At 39.7% G+C, this 20104-nt stretch overlaps 1 protein-coding gene across 2 annotated transcripts; it reads left to right on the forward strand.

Annotated features, from left to right (window-relative positions):
* On the forward strand, positions 1–20104 carry draxina (dorsal inhibitory axon guidance protein a). 2 transcript variants are annotated; one of them, XM_067586483.1, is made up of 7 exons: positions 1–202; positions 10265–10785; positions 11883–12115; positions 16410–16530; positions 17441–17533; positions 17951–18040; positions 19065–20104. In XM_067586483.1, the coding sequence occupies exons 2-7, from the start codon at positions 10290–10292 to the stop codon at positions 19175–19177; spliced, it is 1146 nt and encodes a 381-aa protein (XP_067442584.1). In that variant the 5' UTR covers positions 1–202; positions 10265–10289; the 3' UTR covers positions 19178–20104. The 2 variants fall into 2 exon arrangements, with proteins under 2 accessions (XP_067442584.1, XP_067442583.1); XM_067586482.1 differs by having other exon boundaries at positions 10268–10785.

Raw genomic sequence — 20104 nt, forward strand, 5'->3', positions numbered from 1 at the left:
AGAAGACAGTCCGGATGCACGGCACATCCCGGGGTGCACGGAGAGCGGACTACAGAGGTGCTGCTGCCGCTGCTGTTGCTGCTGCTGCTGCTGCGCTGTGTTTCGGTCCTGTCCGCTGTCAGCCTGCAGCCATATGACTGAGCTGTTACTCAAACCTTAAACAACATCAAAGGAAAACAACAACAACCACAAACAAACGCGGGTATGGCTTTCTCTTTATCTAGTAATTGGATTATTCTCAAGTGATTGGTTCTGTGGGTTTCTTCTTAATTCACAGCGGAAAATGCTGCACAAATCACTTTACAGTGACTTTATCTTGTTGTGCGGTATTTTATACCCCCCGTGTGCCGCAGGCTATTTTAATGCTATCAATAGACTACAATAGATTATCTGTAGTTCTCAGTTCTGTAGCTGTAATTGACTAGAATCACTATTAAAAAAAATGTAGGTTTAATACAAATAATTCAATTAGCCTACTGATTATCCACCTGTGCGGAAAAATGCACCGATGTTGTATCCTAATAATGTTCCAAAAGTTAATAACTTAATTAATGAAGATGTATCCTTCCCTATTTCTCTGATAAAAAAAAATGCCATTTGACTTGCAGAGAGATAGTGTCGCTCAACACAGATGGCTGATAGCAACGAGGACTGTTTGCAAACAGCAAATTAGATTTGGTTTGAACCGGAAAAACAGATTTAACCCCGATAATCAATTTAACTTTTGTGATGGCGGTGTCTCCTGCTGTCATGCTCTGAAATCAGATCGACATCACAAAGGAATGTATCGGATGAATGGTGAGGAGAATCAGAAATGATTGCAGCGATTATCTCTTCTTGACAGCACACTGTTGCCCACTGCACAACAAAGGGGGAGCGAACGCGCGCGCGTGCGTGCGTGTGTGAATGCGTGTGGTTGTGTGTGTGTGTGTGTGTGTGTGTGAGAGAGAGAGAGATAGACAGAGAGAGAGAGGGAGAGAGAGAGAGAGAGATAAAGGTAGGGAGGCAGGAGATTAAAGTTGGGATTCTCAGTGTGACACCATGCAATTAAAAGTGAAACACACTGCAAAGGAGCAATATTTGTGGACTCACATTAACGAGCTGATGTTAATTAATTGCAAGTCAATCAGCAGGGAAGCATTAGACGTGATCAGAAGGAGTGGGGAGATACCCCACAGTGAGTAGACCTCAGGCCAAAACAAAGCTCAGATTCACTAATAAGTGAATCATATGAAAATAAAAAGATAACCTAAGGACACGCTGACATCATTTGATGTTCACAGGGAAATAGTATTCTCCAAAAAAAACCTCAAACTATCAATTTTGAAGGGAAATCTTCTGAATTTTCATCATTCATCTCAAAGATACAGAGGATCCAGTCTAAAAATGGCCCAAAAAAGGGGATTTAAACAATCTCGAAAGTGCCACAATTTTGTCCTTTCAGTCATTACACAAGCAAGTCTCTTTATTTCTTTTGCCCAGATTTTGATTTTCAGCCAAAAAAAGGGGCTACATTGCTAAACATCCATCCAGTCTCCTCACCACGGTGTGAAACTCGCCTTGAACGTCACTGCCAAGCGTGGCTGCATCTGTTTGATCAAGTCTCTTTCAACATTGGCAGGCAGTCAACGCCATCCGTTTCTATCAAAAGGAGGGAGAAACTTTGGGGGTTCATATAATGCGTTTGCATGCTTCACTTGATCATTTCTAAACAGGAGCACTTCCCCCCCGCTGACCGGTCAAACTGTTCCCAGGCGGAACGTCCAGATACAGACCCAGGTGTCCAGATTTCACGGGTTAGCAACGTTTAGCAAGTTTTGTTGTCGCTTTCAAAAGCCAAACGCTTTTGTCATTTTCTGTGTTAGAGGGGGATTCAGATGGTGTCCTTATCTGCCACGAAATGAAAGATGCCACCGACACTTTGTTCTAATTAAGACAGGATAAATCCTCCCTCTGTTTTCCTCTCTCTCCTGCTTTGATTTCAGTTTCTCTCCTCTCCTCTCCTCTCCCTCCCTCCCTCACATCTCACTCCTTTCTTTCCCTCCCTCTCCTCTCACACAGAATTACATCTTATTTTCTCCTTTCCTCTCAGTTTCTCCCCCCTTCTTCCTCCTCCTCACTCCTCCTCCTCCTCCTCCCTTTTGTCTCTCTCATTCTCTTTCCTCTCTGTGGGATGCCTCTTGCTGTGCTTCTGGTGCTGTTTGTGTCTCACAGCATTTTTGGAACATGCCTCTATGTGGGTGTCTGGAGGAGGTTCCCCCCCGCTGTGAGTGTGTATTTGTGTGCGTGCGTTGATTGTTATAGAGGGAAAGTCTATGAGAGTGTGGATGTGTGTGTGTGTGTGTGTGTGTGAGCGCATTCAAAAGGGAGATAAGGACCACGTCGCAGGATGATGCTGATGTTACCATGCATCAGTGACAATGTTCTGGTCTCACCCCACATCTGTTGGTACCTGCGACCAAATTACCACTGAATCATTTTGTGTCTCCCCGCTCTCTGCTCCGGCTCACTTGCTGACAGATGGACCTTCCTTATGGCTCTTGTTTTTTATCACCCTGTGTTGCTTCCAGGGGCCTTCACCATCCAATACACACCTAAAAGCTACAAAAAACCTCCCAGTCGATGTGTGAATCCCACTGATATTGTCTGCGGCGGATTTTGGGAGACAAAGCAATTTTTATATTGCTGAAGTCAGTAGTATTGGCCCTCAAGGAAATGAAGTTTTACGGTGTTAACTGCATCTTGGCAGAGGTGTTTATTATGCAGAGGCATTAACTGGAGCTGTAATTTGGGTGCCTGTTATTAAGCTGATTTTTATGATGATTTGGTGCTGTAAATTAGACTTATTTTTACCAGAGATGAGAGATATAAAAGTAAGTGTTCATGCATCAAATATTCTGCATTATTACTTGACGACAAAGAGGACTGGCTCTGTTTCAAGCAAAGCTGAATTGTATCTGTGCCAGACGAAAAAAAGATACCATTTATTTCTCTTTGTCATATATCATATTTAATCATGCATTTTTCTTATTATCTGCCATGCTTGTTTAAGGCAGATACTTACTCTGCTGCTCAGTGAGCCATGCAACTAAAAGGACAGATTTAGCCTATTCCTGCGCAGCCACACGCTACTACAATAACCTGTAGGTCCTGTTTGACAGCTTATAGTAAATGTGCAAATTTAGTATGTGCTCATAAGCCTTGATTAATACGTAGTTGACGACTCTCTGCTCCAGTAGATAACATCTCCTCTGATCTCTGTATGTGGCCAGGAGAAGAGAGGAGTCTTGAAGGTGGCCTCTGGCTGACATGACAGCCCTGCTTCAACAGCCTGTTTCTGGAGTCTTTGTTTGCTGGATCCTTATGGCCCCGCTGGTTGCTATGAAAGATAAAACAACAGGAGCAGATGGCTCCTGGAGGTTTGGTGTCACAGCAGGTGAAGCTTAAAGATACAGCAGTTTAATAGCAGTGTTTTTCCTGCTCACCTTCCTCATCTCTGCTACAGATCCGGATGCGCTCGCTGTTAAGTATATTTTTATAATAAGTGTGTTGCAGAAGCGCTGCCATGCTTAAGGGACTGACCAGTGGATCGCAGACCGGAGAGAGGTCTCTGATCTCATCAGAGCTTAATCATCCAGCCCTTTAGTAGTGCCCCCCTTTGTAATTTCTTGCAAGATTACCTATCACTTCATACTTATCTCACTCTCTTTATGATTCATGTCTCCCTGGTGGCCGTCTCACAGCGTAAGGTTATAAAAGCTTCTGGCACACACATTTATTGTGTTTTCAACGAAATGTAAACCGTTTTAGCTTCCCTGCTCTGGCTTCCTAAAAATATAGGATTGATTTTATGATTTCATTATATTTTATACGGCAGTAGATGCTATCTCTGCTGAGTTTAGATATCCATCAACTTAACAATACAACCTCAAGATCTGAGGTTCGGAACAAAAATGCAGACCGAGGTCAAAGTCAGATATAAAGGTGTCCATGATGTGTAGTGCTCCTTTTAAAAAGTTGTAATTTTTGGTTTTTAGGCAGTTATACTTTTGCACTGTAAATTCTCCCTGATATCACAAGCATCCTCTCCACTTCATAGAGGATGTCTTGAGTGTGTATGCTGAACTTGGTGTGTGTTAGTGCAACGACACATACAGACCATGTGACACACACATATTTTTTTTATTGAATAGTGTTGTATTCAATTCTGTTAACAACATTACCACCATTTTTTTGGCTGCTTACTTTCTGCTGTTGCTCTATTTGGTTGTAAGTAGCTTTGATCATTAGTGCTATTTTAAAGTTGTGAATGGAGTTAAATAATTACGTAACAACATCAAAATTAGAAGCAACAAGTCATTTTAAAAGCTGAAGCAAATTATTATTCGATAAAGAAAATGAAATCTGTTGTCAAGTTGGAGAATGTTTTCATAAAAACATTATCATTAGCTGCAAGTGTCCAGTTTTTGAGATTATTTCAAACTTGTTTCAGTATGTGGATTTTAAAGAATTAAAGAATAGGCTAAATTGAAAAGGGACCCTCAGAGTGCATCACATGATCCAGTGCTCTGCAGTCTTTGCAATTATAGTAAAATCCTTTCCTTGAAGTCCAACATTCATATTTGAAAAGGCTCTGTATTGATTTTTTTGGAAGGTAAAACAATGTGTGAACTTTGCTGGTCAGTGCGTCAAAAGGAAAAGGATCCAATGTTCAGTATGTTGTTAAACTTACTTCTGACTGCATTAAACTCAAGTTTTGGAACTTTGACCATGTTCTCATCTGACATCATAACAGTATATAAATAATATAAAACCAGAATAAGCATTAAATGTCCCCTTTAAGAGTTTAACACACAAACAAAAATGAAGCTAATCTGCTTCTTGAGGGCTGTGTGGGTGTACTTTTATCACATTTAAATGACAACATTAGTCAAACTCCACAGCTGTCACCAAATTTTGATTAAAAATATTGATAAATCAAAATCTGATTGGTGCACGGAAATATGCAATATCACATTTTACTAACAGAGCCTCACCCCTTTCGGACCAGTGAGAAAGATTTCAGATAAAAAACAGCACAGACAGAAATATCTTCTGTGTCAGAAAATGTTGCAATCATGTAAGACACCATCAAAATATGTTTTCAGGGTCTTTAACATGTTTTTATTCTGTAAATTAAGAACTATTCCGACACCCTTAAAGCTTAAGTCTGAACGTAATTTGTTTCAGCTCTGCCGTACAGTATCAGTCTGTTTAAATTTGCTGTTCAGTGGTGGATTATCTCATTTGAGAATGAAACTCGTCAGTTCCAGGCCACTCGTTTGGCCTCCCATCGCCTCAGTAGCAGATGCTCACCCTGCTGTGCCCTACCTACAACACACAGCCATGTATAATACAGGCTCTGGCAGGAGGCTGTGTTGTTTGCGGAGATTGTTTATCACACATGAGAGACTGTGCTTAAAACCCAGAATGCCACCCAGAGTGCTCCATTATCGCCCCCATCCTATGTTCCTCAAAGGACCACCTGTTAGCGGCACATGAAAGTCTGCGAGAGGAAAACAGGGTACTGCTGTGAGGAGATACTTAGTCCCCCTCCATCACCGCTTGCCTTGACAGGTCTATTCAGGCCTGAGGTTTGATGGGGTTGATGCAGGGTGCATTCTGTTTCTAAGGAGGCGTCACAGCTTTCTTTTAAGTTGCGGAAATTAATTTTTTGTAGGGTCATATCACTGTGGCGTTTTTCAGCTCCTGCTATCATCTTGGTTCTTTTTCTGTACACATTTGGAATATTAATCCTAAATGAGATAAGCAGTTATAGACAAGGAATGAATGGATCAACCATTTGAATCACTATCACTGAAGAAAAAAAAATCTCCTGAATCTTGTTCTACATCAAAGGAGTTTGAAATCTATATTATTAATATCTAATATTTGAAAGAAACCCAGTTTTTACTTATTCATTGTAAAAAAGCTATAAAAAGTGTAAAAATTACACATTTACACTTGATAAAAATAATCTGCTGATGAATCAACAATGAATTGTTAGTTGCAGCTTTAGACACATTGTAGTTTTAACAAGATCAAAGGAAATGACTGTGCCAGGAAATAGTCATGCACTTAACCAACGGTAAACTTGTCATTTTCACATTTCTGTTTTTTGTTCAGGTTAAATTGACGATTTATAATCTATTAATTAGTGAGCTTCAGAGGTGCTGGTTAGCAAATTTTATTACATTCGGACAGAGCTTGTTTCCAGTCTTTGTGCTAAGCTAAGCTAACCAGCTGCTGTCTGTTGTCTCATAATTAAAGTTCCTCTCTAGTTAAAAATGTGTTTTTCTACTTATTCCTTCAGTTGGATGTTCGAACTTCACTGTTTTCACATTCATCTGCTGAAAGTGGAAAGTTCAGCAGATGCGCTCATTGAAAATCCAATTTTAAGAGGTGGACCTATGAGCATGATTTATGACATCACAAGTAGTTTGGAGCTAATCCTGGACCAATATGCAATTTAAACAAGTGTGATGTGGAAACCTGAAGCCTCCGGTGCACAGACGCTGAGAACAGACTTTACAGTGAAGCAGGAGACGTCTTGTGTCTTTTTAAATGAAAAATATTTACACGTTCATAGATTCTGGAATTTTATTGAGGAAGAAGGTGTAATTTTAATCATTTCTATACAGGTAATTGTACTTTTTTGTGGAAAACCATACTATTCAAAGTATTTTTATATGTCTCATAAGAGTGGTGTCTTCTCATCTAAATCTCAGCAAGAAAGTGACTGAGCATATTTCCCAACATGTCAAGCTATTCCTGTAATATACTGTACAATATATTGAGGACTCTGGAGATGTGATCACGCAGACTGTCCTCCATAAGTTTGAATGTTTTCTTTCTAAATCACCCTTTTGGCTGCACAGTGTCCAGGCCGCTTGACACCAGCAGCACCTCATGTGTCAAACAGACAGAGTGTAATCCCAGCTAAACACTTTGTGCGTGACACGGCCGACTGCCCTCCCCCCCCTGACACCCTGAAGGCCTGTGTGGAGATAAAGGTCTCACCTCAGCAGCCATCCTCACGCTCTCTTGTTTGCAAACTGCACAGCTGGTCGAACTCCCAGAGGCCAACCGACGCAGTCTGCCTCTAAATCCTCCAGGGAGCTGCCCGCACTAGCACTGTAAATTTCCCCTGACATCGCCAGCATCCTCTCCATGCCACACACACACACACACTCACACACACACACATACACACACACATATACACACAACCTGCCACCTCTGTCCCATTCTTAGAAATAACTAAATAACCCACTGTAAACCCATGGGTGTGTGTTTTCAACTTGGTGTATATCAGTGTGATGAAAGAGCAGAGACCTTATCAACCCCCCTGACTCTACCTCCTCACAGATGTGTACACATGAGCACACACACACAAACACACACACACACAAGCCATCACCAGCAGCTCAATACTTCTCCCTCATTGATTTTCTGTATGCCCTGCACCGCCGTTTGTCTTTTAACACAAAGGAGTCGCCTGCCACAGCACCATAATGGCTTTGTGTGTCTCTGGCAATGGATTGTCTCAGCCTATTAAAGTGGCCTTATCATATTAAGAAACAACCATCTTCCTGTCATCTTACATGAAAAGACAGAGTTTTTAAAATGAGAAGAACTGGTGTTGCCTTATCTGATATTATGAATTAAAAAAAGGCAGAAAATTGGGTAGAAAATTGGACAGAAAATTGGACATGGCAGTAATTAAATATTTTCTAACTTTGAGGACACACGCACAGCGAGACCAGTGCGGCTTCAATGCAAATTAAAAAACATGTCACACAACTCTTCCTCAGTACACTCTGCTTTATTCATGTCACCAAACGTTTTGCAATATAACATCAGTGCTGTGCGACAGTAAAATTAAACAGTCTATCTGAAACCAGAGTATCCCCTTCCCATCCCGCCCGAATGGAAAACAAGAAGAGTCCACCAACACATAAAGTGGCTCGCTTACAAATAAAGCCAGTGCAAAAAGAGAAAATACAATTCTGAAAAAATAAGAAATAAATAAATTCTTCTTCCATCCTTTCATATGCAGCCACCTTTCCTAACTCAGTCACCCTGTCCTGAAAAGGAGGCTCTAATATGGTACATTGTTTTTAAAAGATGATGATATTGTTGTTTTGTACATTATGGTGCTCTACAAGTCACACGACTGCTCAGTGGATTGTATATAAGGAGACCAGAAACCACCTCAGACACCTTGATGAAGACTGAGCTGAATAGTGGTGTATATATAAAATATAGAGATTTAGTGGAATAGTATTATATCAATATAATCATCATATCATGGTATCATCTATCAGTTAAGTTTGGATATTTTCTTACTATATCTCCCTTTGGAGCATAATTAAATTACTTAATACAAATTACTTAACTTACTATTTCTGTATGAAAGATTTCTTAATCTAAATGATTTCAAGCAAATTAGAATAAAAAAAAATACAAAATTAGTTATTTAGGTTTTTGTTTAACATGTAAAGAGTCTTGTTAATGTAATGCACAACAAGTTCACTGCATTAAACATCAATTTTAAGGTTTTAAATCTAATGTTGTATACGTTTTACATATTGTGACATTAGAAAAATTGTCTCATACTGTAAATACTGTAATATTTCAAATAACAGTTGTATCACCCATGCAAGAAATATAACTTTCTGTGCCTTCCTCATGTCAACATAACTCAAAATACAAGGAAATGTCATTATGAAAGTAAATAAACTACAATTTAAACAGAACCAGGGCTACCATGCGATTCGGTACGGTGGTCGATTGAGCTGAGAATAAAAAAGAAAAAATTCCTTCCTCCCCAGCGCCTTGGTTTTCGGATTCACCGCTATCATTTTATTCATGTTTGGACAAGGCGCGGGGCTTTTAATGCAGATATACTGAACCTCATATTTCAGTTCAGTCACACCTTGCAGATATGTTGACTTTTGTAATGAAAGGTACGGTTGGAGGGCCTTTGAATAGGCAGTGATGAAAGATGTGCACGGTGCAGTATCTCATTGTGAGTAAGGCGTGAAGGTACAGGAATGATAGCTCGGAAGTCATTTCTAGAAAGACGCACAAGTGTTTGTCCATCTCTTATCACCTCCTCAAACCTACCAAGTCCAGATAAATGGGCTCGCTCAAGAGGCCGAGAGATGCAATCTGAAATGGAAGGATGGGGTTGTGGAAGAATGAATACAGAAGAGTAGAGAATACATCTACAGTACAATACTCAGTACTACTACAATACATTAGTGGTTTCAGATAGAGCTTCTGCATAAAACAGCTTTGAAGCTAACTGAGGGTTGTCTCCTAGAGGGAGGTTACATCAATTTATGTGACTTATTTTTACAGAAGAAAATGTCACATATTTATTTTTTATTACTACTTCAATGTTATTATTTAATTCAGGGGAGAGACAGATAATCACAAGCTAATTTGTAGTTCTAATTTGTTGTTAATCTGTGGGCCAAAATACCCCAAAGCTGTAGTAGAAAAGCTAACATCACTGGACTCCTAAGTAGTGGCAATTCACTCCATAGCCATCAATACTGCCTTGAAGGAATACTCCGCTAAAAATATATTGTTTGAGTATCAAACCTCTGAAAAGTTTGTAGCTTGCTTGGATTTAATTAACTATAGCTGCTAGCTGTTAGCCTAATGGACCTCCAGATTCACGGCAAGAAAAAAAAACATATCAAAATGTCCATAAAACTCTCTCAGACAGCTCTTGCAATGTAATCCAATTCTCTACCATGATAAGATAAAGATGTTCATTATGTCCCAAAGAATTGTTTTCTTTCTTGTTTTCACCAAGAAATCACTAAATAGCCAATGTTACTTCTGCATGTTACTTCTGCAGGAAATTAGTGAGTACTTTAATACTCAAAAAAACAGATTTTTTCAGTAGAGTCTATCTTTCTTTTTAAGAGAGCAACAGAAGGTTTTAACCATAGATTTGGCCAAAAGTAAATTCTTCTTGTTGTGTCTGTGATGATGTGTTGTAAAATTCCTATACTGTATATGTACTTCAACAAGTCATCGGATGTACTAGATATAATCCTTCTAAACTAGTTTGCTCAGGAGAAACTTACCAGAGTTTTCTAAATAATCACCATTGCTGATGAAATCTATCTTTTGTTTCAGTACTTGTTATCTGAATCTAATTACACAGTACATATGTGCAGTATTAAGATGCATTTTCTCTTCCCAGCAGGTGGCGTTGTACTTTACAAACAATGGCTCTCTCCTGGAGTCTGTTCCTGGTGTTCCTGTTTGCCATCCTGGCACCGTCACACAGCGCTGAGCCCGGAGCTCCTCACAGCAAGAGGAGACAGGCGCAGACCTCAGCAGGTGGCAGCAATGCCCTACAGCACCCTCTGCAAGGTCTACAGGCCCACGGTTACAGCAGGGGCCGTGGAGGGCACGGGAGCCAGGGGACACGCGGTGCCCAGGGCGGAGCCGGGCTGCTCTCTCACAGGCCCCTGCATCCCCTGGCCAGGCCTGAGGATGATGGGACAGGCCTGGAGGGTCTGAGTCCAGTGAGACTGGAGATGGGCCCAGGCAGGGACAGAGACAGAGTTCGCATGGGCATGAAGACTCCATCGCAGGCCCGGGATAACCAACTTCTGGGGACACGCAAGGGGAGGGGGCATGGACATGGGTCTGGACATGGACACCACTTTGAGCACAGGAGACAAGGGAGTCGACGTGACAAGGGGCGACATGGAAAAGGTGAGCTGTCAGCAGATCCAGACATACAAAAAGTAGATCCTCTCTCTAACAAATTATCCACAGCTGCTTCCAGTGTTGGACTAACAAGAGGGAGCTGTAGGTATTTTTCACAGAGGACATTTTGACCTGTCACAGTAGGAAAAACCACAGGTGTAAATAATCAATTTCAGGGTCCGGGTTTGTGTATGCCAGTGTGTCAGATACTGTCATGGCTTACTGGGACACTTGATTCCGAACGTTAATGTTATTAGTAACACCTGTGCTTTTCCTACTATGACAAGTCAAAATGTCTGCTGTTGAAAAAAGTAAGACAAACAGGGATGGACCCAGATTAGTTTCAAAAAAGGCATTTTCTAACCCGACTTAATACAACTGAGGTGAATTGAATTGTATTTGTGGTGCACAGACTTTACTGTGAACAGTTGTTTTGGGACTACTTTCTACAGAATTTATAGTTTCTGTGAAAACTGTTGACAGCAAGGCCATGGATTATCCAGGATAACAGGGACACTGTTTCTTTGCTTCTGATTTTTTTTTTTTTTTAATGTGACTTTTCAGTCCTGTGAGGATCACAAATGTAATTCTATTGATCTCCGCTGTATTGTGGTGGTGGCAGAAAACTCAGAGACAGATACCTCAAAACATGGCCAAATACAAAGCAAAAGTTCATTCTAGCCCTTGGAAACAGCAGCTTTAGCTTCTGTCAGCGGGTGAAACTTGACCGCTTTTCAAAGGAAATGTTGAAACTTCCTCTGAGCACTTTAAATACTAATTGTCCATGTCGGACAATAGAGGTTTCAATGGAATTTTGAACATCTACAATTCTGTGAAACCTGGTCTGCTGAGGTAGATTGTGTGATACAAACAAAAGCTCCAGAGCAGCGACTGAATGGACTTTGTGTTGAGATTGTTTGTAGGGAGAATACATGTTTTTTGTAATTTGGATGAATTGACCCAATAAGTCATTTAGGAATGATAGACCTTATACATCTTCCAATATTTAGGCTGGACACATCATTGCCTTTATTAACTAAGTAACTAAGTAACAAATTTTGTGGTTATTTTAGGTGCAATATTTTCTCTTTCCCCCCGTCCAGGGTTTCTTCCGGAGCCTGAGCTGAGCTCCGCGTTGAAGGACAGGGATCTGTTCGACGAGCCTCTCTCCACCTCCTCTGCCGCCTCCTCCGCCGCCTCCCCCTCCCTCATTGTGACCCCGCCCAGTGACTCCCCCTCCCCCATCGCCGCCGTCTTTGGCTCCGGCTCCTCTATGGTTACCACGGTGATGAACGAGCATCCCCCAACGCTGCCCCCGGCCTCCACCAAACCCCAGGTAACCCCAGTGAAACCCAAATGCTTATTAAAGGCTGCGTCTGTTCTGCCTCAGTGTGATTCCAGTGTGCAGGGGAAATAGAGTGAAAATGGGCCCCATTACTGCCGTTATGCCGCCGCAAACCTCATAGCTCATCTTGGAAATGACACTCTCTACAGTGAGAACCTGAGAGTGCTGCTTATGAAAAATATCCTCAAGCAGGCCAAACTCGCTGGCTCTTGGTCACCGTGATAGATATGACCGTGTTCTGTATAATAAAACGATGCCTTTGGGATCAAAATCACACAGTTGAGTCTAGCAGCACAATTTCTATAACCACCTTCCTGTTCCTGTATTAGAAACCATGGCAGGACGAAATGCATGTGTTGAACACACAGCTCCGAGTCCTTTTTGTGTCCGACTGTGGGCACATGCACAGAAAAATCTGCACGGGGCACCACTCGCCACCTGTCACATTCACCCAGCACGATGCTTCAACAGTATGCATAAACAACATTTATGTGTGGGGGGGAAAAAAATCACACGTTTTCTTGTGGCTTCTTCAAGTTGGAACTGTCACAAATGAGACTCTTTAAGACAAGAAGGTACCTCATGTCAACAGATACTGAACCAGTGCCCACGTCAGGAAAGCTTTTATATTTGTCACAGCTGCTGTGAAAAACACCCAACAGCTTGTAGAGCGTTCTTAGAGAAAATCTGCCATAGTTACAGAATTGCCAATACGGTCTGATTGACAGTTGTTTTGTTGAGGAGTGGTCTTCAAGAAAACACACTTCTAAAGATGTTTCTGGAAACTGGAGATGTTTATCCAGTGGAAGAAGACTGAGGAGAGTTTGTCTGAAGACAGCTGGGCTGGAGTTTTGATTGAAGATTGTTTGTTCCTTTAGAAGAATTCTTACCTCGCTATTTATCTTTATAAAATGACTTCACCCACCACTAGCACAGGTCCACCTATTACTAAAACCTGTATTATTTCTACAACTGTTAAAGCTGAAGAAACTCTAGATAAACACTGAAACGTCTTCAATCAACACTCCAGTCTAATGATTCAGAATCAACTTTTTAGACATCGTACCACCTGGATGACTGAGATGAGCCTTCACAGACATACTAGTTATTTTTTTAAAGCTGTTAATACTGTTCAAGTCAAATTTGACCCATATTTGTTTTTGAGAGCAGTAAAAACATCCTAAACACCATTTAACCTGGTGTTTTCCTAAAGTGACCCTGAATAATACACAAAAAAGGAAATATTTCAACTTTAAAAAAAAATGGTGTGCAGATTATACACATTTATGTACATAGAGGGTGTTAATTCAAACATCATCATTCAGAAATGTTGCATTCTTCACATACACTAACATTCATTTCAACCATGATGGCTGTCTCCTGTTTTATGTAACATAGAATAATAACATAACATAAAAAAACTAAAGAATACACTCTCTTTGTTCTCTGAAAGCTTGATTAAGAATTAATCATCCATTTATTAATGACCGATGAGGCATTTATTAAATGAAAAATAGATACGTAGTTCAGACGTTCGGTACAGAGACTAATTATGGGGGGAGACTGTGAAGGGTCAGGATATGAACAATATGTAATTAATCCTGTGCAATGATGGTACAGCAAGAGTAAAGATATGAATTATGATCCTTATGATTCCAGGAGCCCTTCCTGCCCTACTCTAAAAAATATGTTTAACAACTTTAAACTCACCTTTAAACATTACATTTAATGTAGTGTTGGATTTAATGTTGGGCGCTGCTAGGCACTGCCTGTCAAAACTACATCCACCAGTTGTCCAATTAGGGGAACAGTTTTTTTAAACATCTTATAGTTACTTAATCCTCATTTTCAGCAAGTTTTATTGATTTTCACTCTTGCTGATTTCATTCAATTAAACTGTAAACTAAGTCTGAATCTAGACCTTTAAACTATGGAGAGTTTTTCATTCAGAAAGTATGTACCCCTACATGCTCAGGACTACAATCCACCACAAAATAATGGACTATTCTAACATTCAGCAAGATAGTGAGTGAGTGATATTTAACATATAACACTCAAATTTGAAGCCCTTGGTCGAGACATTACAAACTGAGTCTTAGTAAGTCTGTGTGACTTCCCTGGTCAGTCAACATGTTTGATGACTGTAGACTGGACTGTTTGTCTGCTTGGTTTCCAAAACATCTGAGAGCCCAGGAGACTCTTCATGTCTTTACAGTGAAATAATTCAAGTATTATTGGACTGGTGCAGAAGAAAAAATTCCTTTCCTGCCTTTCCTGAACCGAGGTTCAGTGAGACGAGCGCTCAGCAAGCCTTCGTAATTAATGTTCGATCTTCTGTTGATGGTTTAATGAGCAGCGGAACACTAGCTGGTTGGCCTCTGCAATTAATCTAATTGATATCTCCATACAGGGCTATATCCTAAGGGTGAAAGGAAACAGGTATGGATCTCTTTTCATGAAGAGCGTATTTTATGATGGATGTCTTTCAGGAACCAAATATTCCCCCTGAAACTGACTTAATTATACTGTCTAACATTTCTACTTAGTTTCCTCTCTATGAGGGAGATGACAGTGTAACTTGTTTATGGCTTCTATTGCATAAGCTTAAGGCAGAGCGATACACAAAGGTGTTTTGTTTTACAGCAATGTCATCAGACAGTCATCTGAATAATAATATTTTAGTGAGGTAGAATATTTGAAATTATGACACTCCAGCCTTTATGTGGATTTATGTCTGAGTCCAACTTCAACTTCAAGGAGAAAGCATCCATTTTTCCATCTATGTAGTATTTGAAAACTACACACAGGAAAACTGCATCTTGAAATGTAAAACAACACATAAAAATATGTAAATAATAGTGTGATTATTACAAAACATGACATGGGGTGATTACACATCAGTGCTGGGTGTTAGAGTAGTTAGATTATTGTAAGACCTTCTAAAATGTATTAATTAAGTTTGTTGTTCCATATTTCTTTATGACGTATTAAAGTCTAAAACCTGGACCCTGGACTGTAATTTTTATTATATAAAACAGGATGAAAGTGGAGAAAGTTGGAGAGAAAGAACAGTGTCCTGTACTGATGGCAGAATTACAACCATATCTGAAGAACAGCATCTGGGGAAATCATTATTGTTGGGATTTTCATAGCCACAATACCCATAGATAAAGAGATCGTCCTTATTGGACTTTCGTCAAAACTTCATTAGACAAAACTAAATGTAAATAGGTTAGATTAAAATGAGATTAATTCACTGTTAAGTAAATGGAGCAACTGTCTTACATTGCCTTCCTATATTCCTGGCACCATCAGTGAATAATGGACAAAATCCTCAGAGACTCCTCACAAAGACTACATTAACTCTCTGAACTACTTTCTTTTAGAAAAGACTAAAGTCACAAATTAAAGTAAAGTTCCCTAAAAACACTACAAATGCAGTAGCAGGTGTTAGCAAAATATTAGTGGGACTGTATGAGCGATGTATTTGTATGATTTACAAAACTAAAATCACTAAAAACATACAATACAGGAACAAAAAGCTTAATGTCAACGTCTACCTCAGGTCTGCTGATCACCTGCAGGCTGCATTATTTGCCAGCTGCCCTCATCAACAAGAAATACAGCCTGCAGTTGTGTGTAATGACCCGTATGTTTCAATCAATATTTCTGTATACTGTATATGTATTAACAATACAAATGCTGTAATATATTTGTATTCCTCGCTGCGGGCAGTCATATTCTCTGTTACCAATCGATTGGTTTTTTAGCTCCCTGCTTTCTCTTGTTGTCTCAGTGAGAGCGTTTTACGAATCAATGAAGCATCACTGCTGCTCATCGCAATGTGTTTCATAAAGAAAACACCCCGAACATGTTTACCTGCAATACAAATGGAAAACACAGTCAGCAAATCAAACCATAGCCACCCACTGCTACTGTGGTTTAATTGAAGTAACTCAACATTCATCTAAGAAGACTGAATTGATCTCTCCAATGAATTCTCTACAGCGACTCATATGCTGGATAGTGTCAAATTTAGGATTAGTTTTTAATGCACATCTTCATATTCTGATCACAATTGTCTTTGAATACATAAATAAATAAGATATTTTAAATGTTACCATGGAGGCAGAACTTACGCAGCACGCTAAAACTAATTGAAGATGGGATTAGGTGTTTGTTTGAGCTGTCCTGTGTGGATTTATCATATAGAACAAGAGTGTAATTTGCCTCAATGCAAATGTCCCTATAACAGTTATGAAGCGTAAGGTGTTTCCTTTTTCAGAGGTCTGGACGAGGAAAAGGGCAAGGAGAGGTGATGCCAACGTTGGACATGGCGCTCTTTGATTGGACAGACTATGAGGACATGAAACCTGTGGATACCTGGCCGTCTTCCAGGAAGAAAGGTCGGTATCTAGCCTTAACTGTGAAGGTGGCGTCATAAAAGGTCCAGGATTGGTGGAAATAAGACAACTCAAATTATGATTATTATAACTGATTATTTTATATATGAAAGTAAAATATTACATTATTGATAATTTGTTCAACCAAAACCCAGATGTGGTTTTGTGATAGCACTGTAATATCACTTTGTGGCATGCAAAGTAGCCAGTAACCACTGGCGACTACCACTTTCCGCTTGCAGGGTTTCATACTTTCATTTCACCAATTTCACATGCAAATGAAATTTTTCCAATTAGCTCTTTGATCATTTTAACTACGTAGTTTTGTAATGCAGGACTAGGCTATTTAGCTAGGTTGCTACACAAGCTTAGAAGCCCTTATTCTCATGAGATTTTCAAAGTTTATATCTTTATTTAGTTTTCTAAATAAATATAGAGATAAACTTTTAAAATAACACTTAAATTTAGTTTGTTTCTTCATAGAAATTAATTCAATACTGAGACATGTATCAAAAAAAAAAAGTTTTCTTACAGCCCTTAAAATCAAAAAGGCCTCATGACCCCTGTGATGCTCTGGTGACCCCTAATGTGGGGACTTAACTGTGTGACCAGTTTGAGTTATAGGAAATTAAACTCTGTCCCTGAAATGTTTAATCCATACTTCTTTACATGTGAAACATTAATTCTGTTTTACTTTTTGGGGATAACAACAGATATATGTGATCTGAGCTGTGATAAACATGTGTTTACCAGAATTATGCGAATAGTATTTAACTGTGGCCTAAATATAAACAGCTTCCTCTTTCAAACATGAGTTTAGATGACTTTACACATCTTCACAAATTATGTCATCCACTTAAAACATTATCTCAGCTCACGCCAAAAATAGCAGAATGTCTCTTTCTTGCTGCAGACAAGAGGCGGAGTAAGAATCTCAGCAGTGGAAATGTGACTGCAGACGCTGATGCGATCGAGCCATGTGACCACCACCTGGACTGCCTCCCAGGTCAGTCTGCATCACACATGTCGCTCTTGATCACAGAAAAAACTCTGTGATGCTCCAAATAAAGATTAAAAATCTGGATTTTGGTAAATTATTTTTAATTTTTTTTTTTTAAATGTTGCAGCTGCACTGGGTAACTTTGCAAATCCATAAAAAGCAGCAACTTCAACATGCAGAAATCGTGTAATGGCATCAGTGAATCATTCTCTATACAAATGAAACAAAGAAAACAAAAACACATTCATTTATTCACAGCTAAGTGTCCATACTTGGGCAGAACATACTGTCCTTGAGGGTTTGCAGTTGTCTTTGTGATTTTAAATAATAAGAAGAATGGGTTTTTCAGTGTTTAATATGAATTTTGTACATGAGAATGTCACGTGTTCGGTTGTAACGATGTTATTTGTTGTTCCATTGAAGGCTCTTGTTGTGACCTGAGACAACATGAGTGTAAACCTCACAACAGAGGCCTCAACAACAAGTGCTATGATGACTGCATGTGTGAGGAAGGTGAGTGAAGGGGAATGTGGTCATAGTCATGTGATGTTTTAACAGTGTCATGCGAAACAAGCCACCGCTAGTTCTCATGTTGGTAGAAGGTTTAGCAAGAAAAATAATTCTTTTCATGTGCAGTTGTGCATTTCAATCATTTTCCCAAGTCTCATTGTTTATTATTAAGATTTTAAAAAGTAAAAAGGTGATGAGCAGAGGTCCCCCTAGTGACCTAAAGTAGTGGCTCAGTGATGTAGTGGTACACAGAAAATGTCCTAGTGTAGCTGATATCACTTGGGGGTCAGGCTTCATCAATATTTAAAGGTGACTCAGATGAGTTTATATCACTGCAGATTCTACTGTTTATGTGAACTGAAACAGGAAATATTTTACTCAAGGAAAATGTTTGCGCTTCTACATTTAAAGCACCTATAATCGATTTTTTTATAGTAACAGTCAAAAGACAAAATGTAATATCAGAGGCGTCGCTTGTAGTGATTAACCAAGAGAATTATCAGCGATTCTGCAGCTCCCCTCAGCTTTATGGAGCTTTATAGTGAGTATTAGCTCATTGTTTAGCTATCCGGCTGCAACTTTACTGTTTTGATTCACTCTCACTGCTCTCATAGCATTGTGTTTGGCTGCAGTATGCAGCTGTTTTTAGAGAAAAAGCTCTAAAAACCCACTGGACACTACCTGCTCAGCACCAAACGGCAAACAGACAAAGTTAGCAACTAGCTGGTGAACATAGTGGAGCATTTAGCAGCTAAAGAGCCAGATATTTCCCTCAGGAGTTGGTAGAGATGCTGCTGGGTGTGTAAATAAGCAACTGTTTGCTATTAAGTTCAACATATCAACTTAAAAGTTGATCATATGTCAGTGTTGTGTTTACAACCTGTTTTCACTGCCCCCAAGTGGCCAAAAAGTCACTTAATGCAGGATTGAAGCCCTGCGGTTCATCCGATGTATTCATGTTAACTTCCAGTACAGCAAATCCATCTGTTTAATCTATTCAGGTAACATGTTATTTATGATCTTTCAGGGTTTCGTTGTTATGCTAAATTCCACCGTAAGCGGCGTGTGACCAGGAGGAGGGGTCGCTGTGTGGTGCCAGAGTCGGTCAGCAGTGACCAAGGAGGCTTCATCACCATCTGAGGAAGAGGTGGGAGACAAGAATGAGAAGCTTCAAGGAGGAGGAGGAACGGGAAAAATGGCCCTATTACCACAGAAGACAGAGCAGCCAACACACATCACACAGCACTGCTAACGGACCAAGTGCTTAAAGGTGACGGCTTGCTGGTTTTTCAAATCGATCCCATAATGTAAAGCCTCCAAATGCCATAAAATAGAAATGCTGTCAACAGGTTAGATTGTGGGATGAGTCACACATCCTAATCCAACAAGTCGCCATCTTTAAGCGTTTTTTATTTTATTTTTTTTCATTTAGAATCCATAAATCAGTCTTAATTTGTTTTTTTTCATTGAAAAAAAACATTGTGTACACGTGTTGAAGTAAAACAGAAAGAGGGGCTTTCCAAAACTCACTCAGTCCATATTAACCTTCTTTTTTTTTGCAATTTTGTTTGTTTTTTAATTTTAAATTGGTAGAAAAGATTCACTTGGCTGGTGACACATCACTAAGTAAAATTTGTAAACAACGCCTTGTTAATACATGTATTAATACTCACTGCAACTATGGTTAGTATGGATTTTGTTTCATTTTGAGCACTCCGTGTGTGTGTGAGGTTTGGAAAACTTTTCTTCAAATGTCTCTCACAGTCTCTCCTGCATCTAAGTGTCTCTGTCTTGCTGACCTGAATCAAACAATGTTTGCAAAGGTTTTTTAGTATTGGTTCAATGTGCTCGGAGTCCCGGACAGGTGACTTTTACTGCTTCAGGATTATTCAGATTGAGTGAAGTAAGTCATCACTCACAGAAATGACACAAAAATACTTTCTGTGACCGTATGAACCTTTCTGCTGTGTTTTGTTTCCTAGCACCCTGTTCATCGGGCTCTCTAAACAAATGCTAAAAACCATCTGTGAATGCAGTTTGAACCAGTCTGCTCTCCTCATTTGTAAA

This window comes from Thunnus thynnus, chromosome 4, assembly GCF_963924715.1.
Source record: "Thunnus thynnus chromosome 4, fThuThy2.1, whole genome shotgun sequence".
NCBI classification, from domain to species: domain Eukaryota; kingdom Metazoa; phylum Chordata; class Actinopteri; order Scombriformes; family Scombridae; genus Thunnus; species Thunnus thynnus.